Genomic DNA, 14942 nt, shown 5'->3' with positions numbered 1-14942 from the left:
CCTCTGCAGTTTCATATTTACTGCTCGCTTCCTAAACTGTTTCCTCTCCATCACAGCATGAGGCTATTCATGAGCATTTGCATATGAAGTCATGAAAGGAGCAGCACTCCCCACCCTGGACCATCTCTCAACCCCTCTCTGAACCTCTCTCTGAACCTCTCTCTGAACCCATCTCTCAACCCCTCTCTGAACCCCTCTCTGAACCCATCTCTCAACCCCTCTCTGAACCCCTCTCTCAACCCCTCTCTCAACCCCTCTATGAACCCCTCTCTCAACCCCTCTCTGCCCAGCTATGTCCACAGGCACTGACTGACAACAAGGCCTCACCCATGGCATGAATAAATAATAATAAATTCACAAATGAATAATGACTGAGTCACTTATTGACATGTCCATAGTAATTGTCAGTTAGTAAAGATATGTGGAGTAATTGATTAAATGAAATGCTAACGCATGCTGGGAGTGTTTTTTTTATTGATGGTTATGCCTGTTGATGAGCTGAGGTTTCTGTTTGGTTCTTCATTACTCAACTCATATTTCACAGTTGTGACAATAAACTGACAGTCATATCATGCTTCCCAGCGGTAGGTTGGGGTAAAGATATTGATATTAGTGAGATCTTAGAGCCACATCATTTTCTCATGAACATAATTAGTGGTACTGTTTGAATCTATACTCTCCTTCATATCCATATTAAATGACATACCTAGGGGCCTAGATAGTCTAGATAGTCTTGGGCCAGTGTTTCAGTGTTTCAGTGTTTCAGTTTTTCCACTCAATCGCTCGGCCGCCCCGGTCCCGCTCATCCACCTTGTTTCAATCAGGGGGGAGAGGAGGAGAGGAGGAGAGGAGGAGAAGCCACACAAGTAGCGGGTCGCCTTGAAGTGGACAGAAACAGCTCCAGCACCCACTGCTGCTTGACCACTTCCTGCTTTCATGTCCCTCCGGGAAACCGTCGAGGCCTGGAGTGAATTAGCACGGCAGAGCCGAGCACGGCAGCCATTGACCTGTCGACAGACGCCCTGGCTAAACTCTGCCCCTTAGCACCAAAAAAAAAAAAACGCGCTCAGGAATGTTTTTGAGTTACTACTCCGACAACACAACAAAGTAAGCTCCCCATGAGAACAGGGTACGCACACACACAAAAGCTACGCGTACTAGATGATTGCTTTATGTTTTAAGTTGCTTAATGATTTTTTTTCTTCTTGTGCTAGTGGATTATTCATGCTTGTTGGACATGCTCAGTGGCCGTGTTGTGGATTTCCATAACAATACCTCTCCTCCACAACATTATAGAGCACATTCCATTCACCTCAGGTTTAGTATTCTTAGGGCCGGCATCGCAGCGAGGTCGACTCAAGGCAACATTTGTCTCTGAGGTACAATTCTTCCCCCGCTGTAGCGATTAGAAAGAGAGCCTGCAACTGCTCTGAATATTGGATTCCCATTTGTTAAAAGAGTATGTCCTGAGGGTGGGGGGTTGGGAGAGAGAGGGGGGGATGTTAGAGCACCCTCTGCGACTGAGAGCCAGGACGTTTTTGCTGGAGTGAGTGACCAGGGGGAAGGGGGACAGCGCCCGGCCCGGCCCGGACCCTGAAGTATCTGAGAGGACCTTTGTCTGGGCTTGACCTGTCCACTGACCTGCTGGTTACTGAGCGGCTGGCTGCAGCCGGCCCGCCTGCTGCTGGGAGGGAGAGTGGCCATCTGGGAGGCCCAGCACGGCTTTATCCCTTAGCTTAGTTCAGACTCTCGGAAAGGGACTTGATTGGTCACTCACTGGATTGTACTCACTGGGTTGTGAAAAAGGTTGTGAAAGTTGTGGGGCTAGCTTGGGGGGGGTTGCACGCTTAAACATGAAAGGTTCGATTCACTTCAATTAATTCATAGGTTTCATAGTGTCTCTATTAGTGTAAATATTCTAAGTGACTGATCATGTGAACGGAAAGCATAATAAGTCAAAAGTGAGCTATGGCTCAGAGAGCACTGGCAGAGGAGAGAAGTGTGTTTAGAAAGAAGGAGAATAAAAGTGAAGAGGACACAGGTATTTCCTGACTGTAGGATGGCAGAGTAGTCCCCCCTCTCCCAGCTTTAGGGGTCTCTAAGTGATTGATTGGCAGTTTGCTGAGAGCCAGCAGGCGAGCAGCGCAGTGCTGGGTTGGCTTTGGACGGCTCTGCCTGGATGAGCTGTGTGCTGGCCAGGATTTGTGAGGTCAGAGGTCAGAGGTGAGGTCACTTGCAGGGGCAGATGGCGAGATCCTCTTTTTTCTTCTGGGTTGGGCTTAGGCATTTGCCCCTCATTAGAAACGAGCTAGTCAAAACAGCCTGGTAAACGCTTATTATAAAACATATACCTTTACCTTTCAACTGGGTATGAAGTCTGTGGCCAAATGAAAGGTACATGTTTTAAAAAAATACATTATCAAAGGAAGATAATGGGTACCTTTTCATTTAAGGGACAAACCGGACAGGACATTGCCTAGTAATTGGACACCTAAATCTCCTGAGGGAAAGCATGCTGAGTATTTGCTGGTCATGCAGAGCAGGCATTGTATCTTGATGTGGTTCGAAAATCATCTGCAAGGTGACTGGAGGTGAATGGAAAATGGGCACACACACTCACAGACGTGGGTGCACACACCAACACACACACACACACACACAGATCATTTACTGTGTCTCAACCTCCGCTCGTCGGCTTTAATTTTTTTATTAGGAAACATTGAGGTTGCTCTTTGGATAAACATAATCACTCAAAGCAGAAGGTCAATCCGCCCAGGAGGACACTGACGGTAGCTGGACGAGCCCTAGCAGTTATAGATTTTAGACGGAGGCTTAGTACTTTATCAATAATCAATAGGACTCCCTCCGTTTGTCAATCCACCATCCGCCGGTCGTTTGACTGCAGAGAGAAGCAGGGCGATCTGGGAAAGCTCATCCTCTCATGGCCCCCGGGCTCCATGGCCTACCGGGGCGGATGCCTTCCTTGTCACATTAGCGGTGTGGCGCAACACTGAGGAATGTGTTTGATGTGGATTAGAGGTTCCACGTTTCGCTACTCCGTGGGAGCGTGTGTACTGTAGCAGCGGGACGGGCCCCCCGTATCCGGTCAACGTCACTCCCAATCTAATAAGCGCTGGTGCCTGGTGTGGACACCAGAGGTACAGTGAGTGATGAGGAGGGAGGGAGGGGGTGGGGTTGGGGGCTGGGAGCGGGGGGGGGACGACCACTTGCCATGCCCAGTCCCACTTCTCTAGATCAAAGATCCTCTGCAGAGCAGAGCACTGTGCCTATCTCACAAGAGGCCTAACAGCTCAGAACTAATTCAATTAAAAATGCCCAAAGCAAAGTGGCCCAGGGGGCTCAGAGGAGGGATCAGACCCCTCGTCTTCAAAAGAACCCGACACAAAGAAGTGGACCTCTACAGCAACTGGTGGACAAAACAAGACACAACCCATTAGAATAGTTAGCTAATAGCCATCAATTTGTAGGTCTAATCGAATGCAAAACCGAAAAGTGGTTTTCGACACTTCTAAATAGAGGCAGACTTTCAGATAAATGTGGGAACAAACATAGAGTAGGTTATGGATCTGAATCAGGTTAATTTTGGCCCCGCTCCTAATGAACCTGTATCTTCATCCTCCCTGGCCACTGGAAGAAGAAGGAGGCCTTCCCCCGGTGAAATGTCAGAGGGTCAGCTACGTTGACGTGGGAGAGAACTCCTTGTGTTTCTCCCTTCCTTTAAAGAGGACAGGGAGAGGCTGTCAGTGTGCAGTGTGCTGCTTGTGATTCACTGACGGTGCTCGGGCCTGGCGTTTAGGGCTCTCCCGTTGCTCAGAGCCATAACACCTGGCAACACAGGTTCAGTCCAGCCGTCCATCACAGTCCTTCCAGAGGCCGGAGGATAGAACCCTCACCCTTTACGACGGGGTAGGGACTTCCTTTAGGCAAGGTTTTTCTCGAAAGCCTCGGTTGATTCCGAGATTTACGTCGCACTTTACTTCTAAAGCGAGGTGGGCTAACGATTTAGCAAGAAGGCCCGTCGCAATTGGTCGAACCTGTGTTGTGTGGTGTGATATGAAGGTTCTTTTATGGCTGGGTTTTAAAAGTTAATCTTAAAGGAGGTGTCATTCGATACTCCTGTGATCAACACCAATGCATTTGAGATGGTACCGTTCAATTATTCAAGCGATGACTAAAGGTGCAAGACGTTGACTTCCTGGTCCTCTGATGTCAGTAGCAACAGCTGTTCAATCAGAAAGTGAACCTTGCCCCCACTGAGGATTTGCCTCGCTTTAAATCTGAGCTCCTTGTAATCTCTGAACGGCTCTTCTCATGTTTTCTTCATCTGTTGACTCCTTTTTTTTTCTCTCTCTCTCTCTCTCTCTCTCTCTCTCTCTGTCCCTTGACAACCCACTGGCCTAGTTGTGTTTGACGTGCACTCTGTCTTTTTGTGTGAAGAATGTAGAGTGGCTGTTCCTGTGATAAGGCTGGTGGTTGCAGCCTCGGAAGGCAAATACTGGGGAGTGGATCTCATTGTTGTACTGGGCCAGTGAGATAAGCAGAGGGGAGCCCAGGGGTTGGGGGGGGGGCAGGGGGAGAAGGAGAGGTATTCTGCTGCCCCCCTCCACCCTCCTCTCTCTGCCCTCCCCTCCCTTCCCTCCAAACTGCCTGCTTCTTCTTGCCCCTCCAGCACAAACAGGGTCGGATGTGTGCAGAGGGGTCAAAGAGCATTGCAGTCTGTTTGTTTACCCATTACTTAAGTGGTGCGCATTGCATTCTGAAAACATGCAGCTGTTTTGCATCTCAAGAATATATATATAATCTCAACAGATCAAGATATATCAATGTCTGTGAATTAGGTGTCCGTTGCGTCTTTTTTTTGCGTGTCTTATTTGGGTTGGTTGTTAGACATTTTTTCACTTATGACTAGTGTTGCCTATCCTGTCTATAGGTTACCCTAGGCCCCAGTTGCGCCATGTCTGATTTGATTTGTTTATGAAAATTGAGTTGATGTTATCTTCAAGCCGCAGGGCTTTTTGGTAAAGATTTACTTATCTCAGTCCTTTATATTGAGGTCTGTATCAAGAGCAGAAGGGTCTTTAATTTCTTTCAACAAATTATTGACATTAAGCTTCTTTAGCTGAGACGGGGGGGATGGGGTCTGAATGGCTTTCTGTGGGTTAACTGCCTAGTGCCTGAAAAAGGGAACAACATACTGTTAAAGGGGACCTTTTTGAAGGGATGATGTCCAATGTTGTCCTACAGACTACTTGTAACATTATTATAAATGAAGGATAAGGTTGTGCGGTAAACATTAGCACTAGCTGTGGAGTTTGGTTTGATGATGGTTTCGTTTCCCTGGACTTCAGCTGGTGGCTGACAACCAATCAGTTTCAGGGAAACCCAATCCTGGTGGGATGTTGCTGTACCCCTCCACCAATCACCACCCCCCTGCTGCTCTCTGCAGGACAACACTTTGAGGTACATCTGTCACCAGTTGCCCGGCTTCATCTGAGGTGGATGAAACAGTGAAATCGGTAGGGCAGAATGTGTTGGCATCCCTTGCTGAAAGTCTACTTGCATGGGCGAAGGAGGTATGGAGGGAGGGAGGGAGGGAGGGTAAGAGAGAGATTGAGAGAAAGGGTGAGATTTAGGTAATTATGAATGAGTAGATGTGAGGAGAGAGCATTATTACCAAAAGCACTTAAACCTCTCTGAGGGTTGGCCAGTGGCCACATTCTGTTAGCGTAGAGCAGACAATGTCCCTTTTGGTTCCCACTGGCCATTCATCTCCCCTGTCAAAGGCCTCACTTACAGTACAGTATCACCTTTCACTGACAGACACTCCCAACCCCTGCTCCATGAGAGGGAGGTGAATCAATGACCTCAAACACAATGGATGAGCCCCCCCCCCCCCCCCCCTCCCTCCTTGATCCTCCACATGGTCTCACTCACAGCTGCTGTTGGCTCCATGAGAATGTGCATTTATCAGATACCACTGGGTTTACTTAACACCACAAGTAGTTGTTATTCTTGTTGTTTGAGGAATACAAAATATGAACTATTGAATATAGCCAGAAATTGTATTTAGGGCTATTTCACATCTGAATGTGTGTGTTTTGCATTTTATACCACGGTAGTCTTGGCTGACTCTTTGAGCCGTGTGCGCAGAATGGAAGTGGTGGTGAGGAGCTTGTTAATAAGATTAGCAGAGCTTTTCTCTGATCTCTGATCTCCACTCAGGGTTTAATGTGCCCCAGCCTGGAGGAGCTGACAGGGGCACGTCACTCAGACAAGTGGGCCGGGTTGGTTCAGGTGAGGGCCTCTCTAGGACACTGGAGCGTGGGCTAATATCAGATGGCTAATGCATACATAACAACTCATTTCTGAGATAAGAAGAGCTATTGATAGCTGATATTTTCAGTACCAGTTAAAGTGGAAGCTAGGTCAAGGCTTTGGAAGAGAGAAAAAACCACCTAAAGACACCTAAAGTAATATCAGAGACAAGTACAGCTTGTGTATTTTCAGAGCAGCTAAAGTAGAAGTTAATTCAAGTCTTGGTAAAGACAACAACGGCAACACCTGATAGTGACTTGGCCACATCTCAGGACAAAAAGGCTTCCTGTGCCTCTGTCTCGATTAGACGGTAATGCATCAGCACATGAACTCAAGGTCAGAGCGAGAATTTGTCTTGGAAGAGAGAAGGGGTTGTGGAGGTCCACAGATCTTGCCTGTCAACACTTGTAATGATTCTTAGAAAAATGTTCACTGACCTCAGCTCTGTTGTACATCATTTGGGTTGATTCTAATAGGATAAGACTGTGTTGTCTGGTATGGCAACTCCTTTACCATGGCATGGAGCTTTATCACTTGTATGAATTGAGGGGATATCAATAGAGGGTATCGATCATTTAGGTATGATTCTTCATCTACATTTTCTCTAGAAGGTAAAAGAATTCCTCCTCATGCTACCCCTAGTGACAGGTCCAGGATCAGACAGATAATGAAATGTGATGACCTTTGCTGAGTATTGGATTTAGTGAGATTATGTCAAGTTCTTCTGAAGGGGCACTAGTGTATATTGATAAGATATGTCTGGCTGCTCAATTGATTTCCTCGTATTTCCCCTTATGGAATTGATTTCAGTTTTCACCCAATAGTGCCCCTAAGATACAGAGGATTAGTTTGACTGATAGAAATACGTTTAACCGTAGCATCAATGGTGATGAGCTGTTGAACAGGAGAGGATATCGGGCCATCTCACATCAATTATTAGGATGATAGGTCTTATAGATCCAAATGGGTGGAAAAAAGCAATTTCACAGTGTCTTGCTTTCTTGTGTTTGCGTTGCTTATGAGTGATCATATCTTTGGATCACTGTACATCAGAGAGAGAAACTGGGAGTTGTAGTATCTGATCATTCCTTCTTCTGTCCACCAGGTATCTCCCCCTTCACGATCCAGCCAACGTCCATAGTGGTGACAGAAGGATCCGTCGCCCGGTTCACCTGCAAAATCACTGCCACCCCCCCTCCCATCATCACCTGGGAGTTCAATCGGGTCACGTTACCCCTGGCTACTGACAGGTATGGACTCAGATCTTTACATCTTCACCCCATGACATTCACTATTGAGTTAGGGGATTGTTGGTGTTGTATTAAGTATGAATTCTGCCTTACTGGGATGGTAACTTAGTCAGCTGTAGTAAACGTTTTATTTGTGACGTTGTAATGTCAGTAGTTGTGTAAGTGTGTTGATCGTGGTTTTGTGTTTCCTCCAGAATCACAGTGTTGCCTAGCGGAGTCCTGCAGATCCATGGGGTGGAGCGGGAGGATGCTGGGAACTACCGTTGCATGGCGACCAACATCGCCAACCGTCGGCGGAGTACAGAGGCGACCCTCACTGTCACCCCAGGTAAGTGTGTGTGTGTGTGTGTGTGTGTGTGTGTGTGTGTATAGTGTGTGTGTGTGTGTGTGTGTGTGTGTGTGTGTGTGTGTGTGTGTGTGTGTGTAAGTGATCATATACAGTAGCTCTCTGTTAATGCCTTCATGCATACACTATAAGTAGGTCTCTTTAGCATTCATGGTTCAATATTCAAAAGAAAAAACATTCTAGTATAAGTCATGTTTGTGTTGCGAAGTATCCAACCACGTAGAGGCCGATGCCTAGTAGTGTATCAAACGTTACAGTGTTACCTTCAATGTAGTTTAGGTTTGATTGAAGTCAATACTATTTCAGCCAATAAGTCATAATGTGGGTGTATCGTTAAGAACGCAATAAAAAGAAAAATATGAGTGGGACTGCCCCACTCAGAAAAAATGACCAAAAAAAGAGAGTGAACCCTAGTGACAGCCCCTGTCTCTCCCCAGCTCCATGGCCCCTGCTCCCCCAGAGGCCTCGCATCATCGCCGGGCCCCAGAACAGCAGCGTGTCCCTGCACCAGAACGCCATCCTGGAGTGCATGGCCACGGGGAACCCCCGGCCCCTCATCTCCTGGAGCCGAGCGGACAGCAAGTCCATCGACGTGTTCAACACCAAGGTGCTGGGCAACGGGAACCTCCTCATCTCTGACGTCAAACCCCAGCACGGAGGAGTGTACGTGTGCAGAGCCACCACGCCGCGCACGCGCAACTTCACCATCGCCACTGCCAACATCACTGTGCTGGGTAAAAGATACACGCTATTTGATTTTTACATTTCTAAAAAATTGTCATTATAACCAGTAAACCAGTTTTTTTTATTATTAAATAATAATGGTTGGTTTTTTGGTTTTATGACATAACATTCTGTTTCTTTTTCTCCAGCTCCTCCTTCCTTTGTCGAGTGGCCGGAGAGCCTGACCCGTCCTCGTGCGGGCACCGCCCGCTTTGTGTGCCACGCGGAGGGGGTCCCCCTGCCCCACATCACCTGGCTGAAGAACGGGGAGAAGGTTCACTCCAACGGGCGCATCAAGATGTACAACAGGTCAGCTGGTTACACACTGCTGCCTGCTCTCTGCCCCTGCTGGCCTCCCTCTCAGCTGTGTGTGTGTGTGTGTGTAGGATGGTCCCACTGATTTGTAAATCCCTGCCTCTCAGCCATAGTGTATGCACTGCTCTATGGGAGAAGAGAATAATTGAAACAGAAACCCTAATTCCTGTAGCCCTAGACACTTGTTTAACGGTCTTTATTTGCTCACTGGAAACTCAGTCCCAATGAAAAATTCATAAGCCTGTCCCGACAGTAGGGAGGAAGCTGAATAATTTAAAGCAGTGCTAATGGCGTTGTAGCTCACTTCCCTCTAATTTGCTTCCTCTTCACATACGACTGGTTAACGGGCCTTCCACTTGAAAGAGAATGATAGAGAAGAGGTAAACGATGTGGCTTAGTATTGGTAGGGAAGCCTGAGGAGGAACTGGAGAGTAAACCGCCATCTGTGCGTGTGTGTGTGTGTGTGTGTGTGTGTGTGTGTGTGTGTCTTTGTGCGTGTGTGTGTGTGTGTGCGTATGTGTGTGTCTTTGTGTGTGTGTGTGTGTCTTTGTGTGTGTGTGTGTGTGTGTGCGTGTGTATGTGTGTGTGTGCGTGTGTGTGTGTGTGTGTGTGTGCGTGTGTGTGTGTGTGTGTGTGTGTGTGTGTGTGTGTGTGCGTGTGTATGTGTGTGTGTGTGTATGTGTGTGTGTGTGTGCGTGTGTGTGTGTGTGTGTGCGTGTGTGTGTGTGCGTGTGTGTGTGTGTGTGTGCGTGTGCGTGCGTCTGTGTCCCACAGCAAACTGGTCATTAACCAGATCATCCCAGAGGACGACGCCATCTACCAGTGCCAGGCGGAGAACGGGCTGGGCTCTGTGCTGTCAATGGCCCGTCTCATCGTAGTGATGTCGGAGGACCGGCCCAGCGCGCCCAGGAACGTCCTCGCCGACACCGTGTCCAGCTCGGCCATCCTGCTGGCGTGGGAGAGGCCGCTCTACAACTCTGACAAAGTCATCGCCTACTCCGTCCACTACATGAAGGCCGAAGGTGAGACGTTGTAGCAGACTCCGTGAAAGTGATTTTTTTTCTCATTTTATTTTTTTTTCTCTCTCTCTTTTCTTTTAAATCATTTTTTGGTGCTGGCAGGAACAGGAAGTAGTTAATGCTCTATGGATGTGTTTGGGAATTCCATATTAATGACGTTTATAGCCCCGGGGTTGAACAGTTAAAACTGTTTAGAGTCCTGAATGCTTCCACTTCCTCCTTGCCCCGAAAAACAGAATGTGGGAAATTGACCATCTGTTGTTGATAGTTGGTTGCTGGGCAGAGGTCAAGGGAAAAGAATGATTACCCAACCAAAGTAAGAACAACAGCTTTCTCTGTACAAACAGGAATGGCCTTCCATAGGCTCTCACCCTATGGAGGAGTTTTTAAAGGTGCAGGAGCCCCTCCACTCCACCACAATGAGATGCAGGATAGATGGAGACCGCTCATGGAAATACAAGGGCTGCAGTGTAGTACCAAATCCCAGAAATGGCTTCTGGAACTTAAGCTTTCCTGGGAACCTGTATTGTTCATCAAGAGGAAGCGAAGAGTCACATTTGAACAATATAACGTCTCTGCACACATTTGAGCCAGTTTATTCAGGCGACTGTTGTTCATCGCCAAGCTATTGAATTCCATTGTGGAGGCGCAATGTACGAATCCAAGCAGCAAAAGAAACACCTGCTGGACGATGTAAGGATAAGGAAGTAAAGGGGGGGGAAAAAACAAGTTTGAAAATCTTTTCTCTGTGAATAACTTGGCGTCAGTCAAGGATTTTGCGCACTTGATTTAGATTTAGTGACACATTCTGTTGGGTGCCAGAGAATGGCCTGCCTGTTGAGATTGACAGGAGTGGTAGCGACAGTGCACGCTGCACCTGAGGTCACAGAGAGAGAGGCAGTGGGACTAAATGGAGGGCCCTAATGAAAGGACTAACTAATTAGCCTGTGTGTTGGAGTGTAATCCCAACAGTGCAGATTCTGTGAAGGCAGTAGAAGAGTGTGAGTTGGACTGGAAGGCATGCTTTGTTACCCTTTTCTGGGAGGTTTACTGGAGCCATTCAGGGTTCCGGACAAGGCCTTTTCGGTTTACCCTGAAGAATCTTGTTTACCAGGTCAGAAATCAGACTAGACGATTCATTACGCCTAGGCTACAAGTGAGTCTTTTGTGTGACCATCCTAATCTGTGGTAATTAAAGAGCTATCAGGCACAGCCAGGCGATGTGTGGGAAAATGTCATAGTGGAATTTGGCTTGAGCAGTGTTGATGGAATTGGCTATTACATAGGGCGGAACCCGCTTGATTGAGTTGACACCTTTTGTATATATCAAGTTCTGAATAAGCCCAAACCAAATCAAATCATAAGGATCAAACAGATGCAACTCAAGAATCGAGGGCTCAGAGAAAGTAGTCATGTTGTAATTGCTCTGCGCACTGAATTGAAATGTTGGATATTTATCGTTTTACATGTAAGTAGGTCCTTGTTCAATTGAAGTCTCCTTTCGCACCCTAAAGAGTATACTCTGAAGGACCACCTCTGAACTCTGCAGAGAGTATACTCTGAAGGACCACCTCTGAACTCTACAGAGAGAGTATACTCTGAAGGAGCACCTCTGAACTCTACAGAGAGAGTATACTCTGAAGGACCACCTCTGAACTCTGCAGAGAGATACTCTGAAGGACCACCTCTGAACTCTACAGAGAGATACTCTGAAGGACCACCTCTGAACTCTACAGAGAGAGCTGTGGGACAGTCGCTCATGTGCTGCTGGTTGGCATGAATTAAATACTTTCCATTCACTGAGCTATCACATGCACTGTTGTTTCAGAGCTATCACATGCACTGTTGTTTCCTCATCACACACATTCCTAGAAAGTAGGCTTGGCATGGTTCATGTGAGGACTCGGTTTCACAATAAAACTCTCTGGACAATAGCAACATCCCTCTCTCTGAAAACAACAACATTCAACACTACTCTCTCTCAAACCATATATAGCATATACATCTATTTACCGAAATGTACAAAAACAACAACAACAACAACAACAAAAAAGCAAATACTAAAATCTCAGCAGTCCTCATAATCCATACATCCCAGCATATCACAGCATTTCTATGTACACCAGCCTAACGGAAGCTCTGAGGGTGGGTTTGTTCTTGAAATCAGATAACACCGAATCTTAACACGCCGTGTTGTGTGACCCTCTTAACCCCATCTCACCCTGTTTCCCTAAACCCCAGGTTTGAACAACGAGGAATATCAGGTTGTCATTGGCAATGACACAACCCGTTACATTATTGATGACCTGGAGCCCGCGCGGAACTACACCTTCTACATCGTGGCGTACATGCCCATGGGAGCGAGCCGCATGTCGGACCACGTGTTCCAGCACACTCTGGAGGACGGTGAGAGACGGATTTCGCTAGCACGTCCACGGAACACACACGCATTACAGCACACTGATGGCCCCTCCACAGGCCCGTACCCAGGAGACCACAGGGAATGTGCAGCAATAAATGTCACCCCATGATGGATAAAAAACGTAAAAAAAAAAAAGTAATAACACAGTGTTGGAGATGGATAGGAGAGGAGAAGCTGTGTTCACGCTGCTCGTGGGCGCAGGGAATGCGTTTCCAGCAAGTTTGACCTATAATGAATAATCCGTAATGAATAGGCTGCACTGTATACCGTGAAATGAATCTTCTAAAGAGCTGACCCCCGGGCTGACAATTTCATGTATCACAGGATTATTATGAGTGTGTGTGTGTGTGTGTGTGTGTGTGTGTGTGTGTGTGTGTGTGTGTGTGTCTGGGTATCTGGGTGTCTGTGTGTGTCTGTCTTGGCCTGTGGGTCAATGGTTGCCATGTTCAATCCGATGTGGCTGAAGTTATTAGATAATATTATGTAGCCGCTTCCTCTCACGGGGGAAGCACGGGGTCAGTTGTATGAGGTGTGCCAGAAGGATTGAATGAAATGAGTCTCATAAAAGAGGATTAGATGGTGGGCCTCTGGGCTGGTTAGTGTTATTTAGAGATCAGTAATGACCTTTTCACTATCATTTAACTCTCCCTGAGAGGCGATTAAATCACCACATGATCATTTCTGCACAACCATCACCAGTTACACTCGTCTTGATCATGGATAAAATGTGACAGGGCATGGTTAAAAAGTCCTCAACTAGGGCAAAATCTTTTTTCTGTTTTTTCCGGATTATGAAAGGGTAGATTGTAAGCTTTAAAATGATGTGTCATATGTTGAAATCTGAAACGAGTTGAAGAAGTCATGGATATTTGAATGTTGATACCCCCTGAACCACCGTACTGAGATATGAAGTCTCAAAGTCTTCAGAGATGTTTTTCGCAGAGGTAATGGGTGGGAACAATAGCTGGTTAACTCCACCCTAATCACTCCCTCAAGACAACCACTCCCTCAAGACAACAACTCCCCCATTACACTACCTGTCATTATCTACCTGTCATCTGTCAGTGGGGTTGTTGCAGGGCTGACACGTTTAAATAGCTAAACAACAATAATAATAATAATAATAATTCAAGATTCATGATTTCTTATTGCCAAGTGTGCCAAAAGTTTATTACATAATAATTAATTTACATCCCATTACAAGTACAAGAGAGTAAAATTCATGGCAATGGAAAAAATTAGGCAAGATACAATTGAACAATACAATAATAGAATGGTAAAAAAATAATAATGTTGTGTCCGTGTGCATGCATTTATCCTCATAGTCCATAAAGCATCTAGTGGGACTTCGGTGTAGTTCCTTCCCATCCCATCTGGGCATCAAAGCTGTAATAAAAAAAGAAGACAGTACATTTAAAATGATTGCCCACTGTTACCAACACCACTTTCAACGAAATAGCCTACTACTATCTTCATAAAATAGAATTGCTTATACAATGACAATGACAAATACCTGAAGTGCTGGTGACTCTCATCAAGGTGTCATCTCTCGGAACCTCTTACCTCCTCATTCTGTAACACAAATTTCAGGTCAGAGGTGTGGACACTTCTGTAGGTTTTCCATAGACTAAGTGTACTGCAAGTAGGCTAGTGAAATCATTTAAATTCACAGTATTATTCTACAGCAAATCTACATATCAATGAATTAATCATTATTTTTGATTCCACACAACATTATCGTTCATTACAAAAGCATTTACTATAATCTATTATCTCTAACCAAGCTAGCTAGCTAGCTAACAAGCTAACACTTGTTTGGCTAGCTGTTACACACAAACACACTAAAATGGTGCATGAAACATATTACACTATGTTGCATGTTTAGTAGGCAGGGTTTTTCCTGGCTCAAAATGAGGCGGAGGTGGTACCAGTGGTGTTTGACATCGGGGGGGACCCATGAAGTGGGGCTGTCTGGGGGTCCTTAAACGACACTTAACACTTAATTTCTTGCATTCTGGTGAATTGATATGCACCAATTTATGACCTTTCTGCATCAATTTATGGTAGAAATGTCATTATTTATGTAAACACAATATTCAGGCACCAGATGACCAATCAAAATATAATGTAATATAATGCAATATAAGGCTCTCAGGCATTCTGTACTTTCAAATATGTATTCTCCTTGAGCAGTCAACATCAACTATCAGCTATTTCGCTAGCAAAAACGAAAGCTAACTTATTTGCGAAACAGCGCCCCCGCCACCACGTCGGCTCAGTGCCGCAATTGCAGTTAGAAATGACAGAAATCCACCGAGTGCAACGCTTGTAGAAAATACGACCGTCAGAGTTTTGTCGAGAATTGGAGGCGGCTAGAAATATGACGGAGGCGGCCGCCTCAAAATTCTCTATGCAGGAAAAAAACCTTATGTTTTATCTTTGACAACCTATTTCTACCTCCCACCATCTCCTATTAGTTTTGTAGAGGGGTGGCATAATTGTGGTGAGCAGTTTCAGTGGTCTGATAACTG

At 46.1% G+C, this 14942-nt stretch overlaps 1 protein-coding gene across 1 annotated transcript in view; it reads left to right on the top strand.

Moving 5' to 3' along the window:
* The window catches only part of prtga (protogenin homolog a (Gallus gallus)), a gene marked incomplete at both ends in the record, with an annotated part of 39365 nt that overhangs the window by 7250 nt on the left and 17173 nt on the right, over positions 1-14942 (top strand). The window contains 6 exons of the mRNA XM_080550562.1: positions 7442-7586; positions 7781-7914; positions 8370-8666; positions 8805-8964; positions 9745-9992; positions 12231-12395. Coding sequence (XP_080406688.1) covers positions 7442-7586; positions 7781-7914; positions 8370-8666; positions 8805-8964; positions 9745-9992; positions 12231-12395 — 1149 coding nt within the window. The remainder of the gene's footprint in view (positions 1-7441; positions 7587-7780; positions 7915-8369; positions 8667-8804; positions 8965-9744; positions 9993-12230; positions 12396-14942) is intronic.

The sequence above is a fragment of the Nansenia antarctica genome (assembly GCF_963989245.1).
Source record: "Nansenia antarctica genome assembly, chromosome: 1".
In the NCBI taxonomy this organism is placed as follows: domain Eukaryota; kingdom Metazoa; phylum Chordata; class Actinopteri; order Argentiniformes; family Microstomatidae; genus Nansenia; species Nansenia antarctica.
Note: the sequence above shows the minus strand (reverse complement) of the source record. Positions and strands in the feature narration are given on the sequence as shown.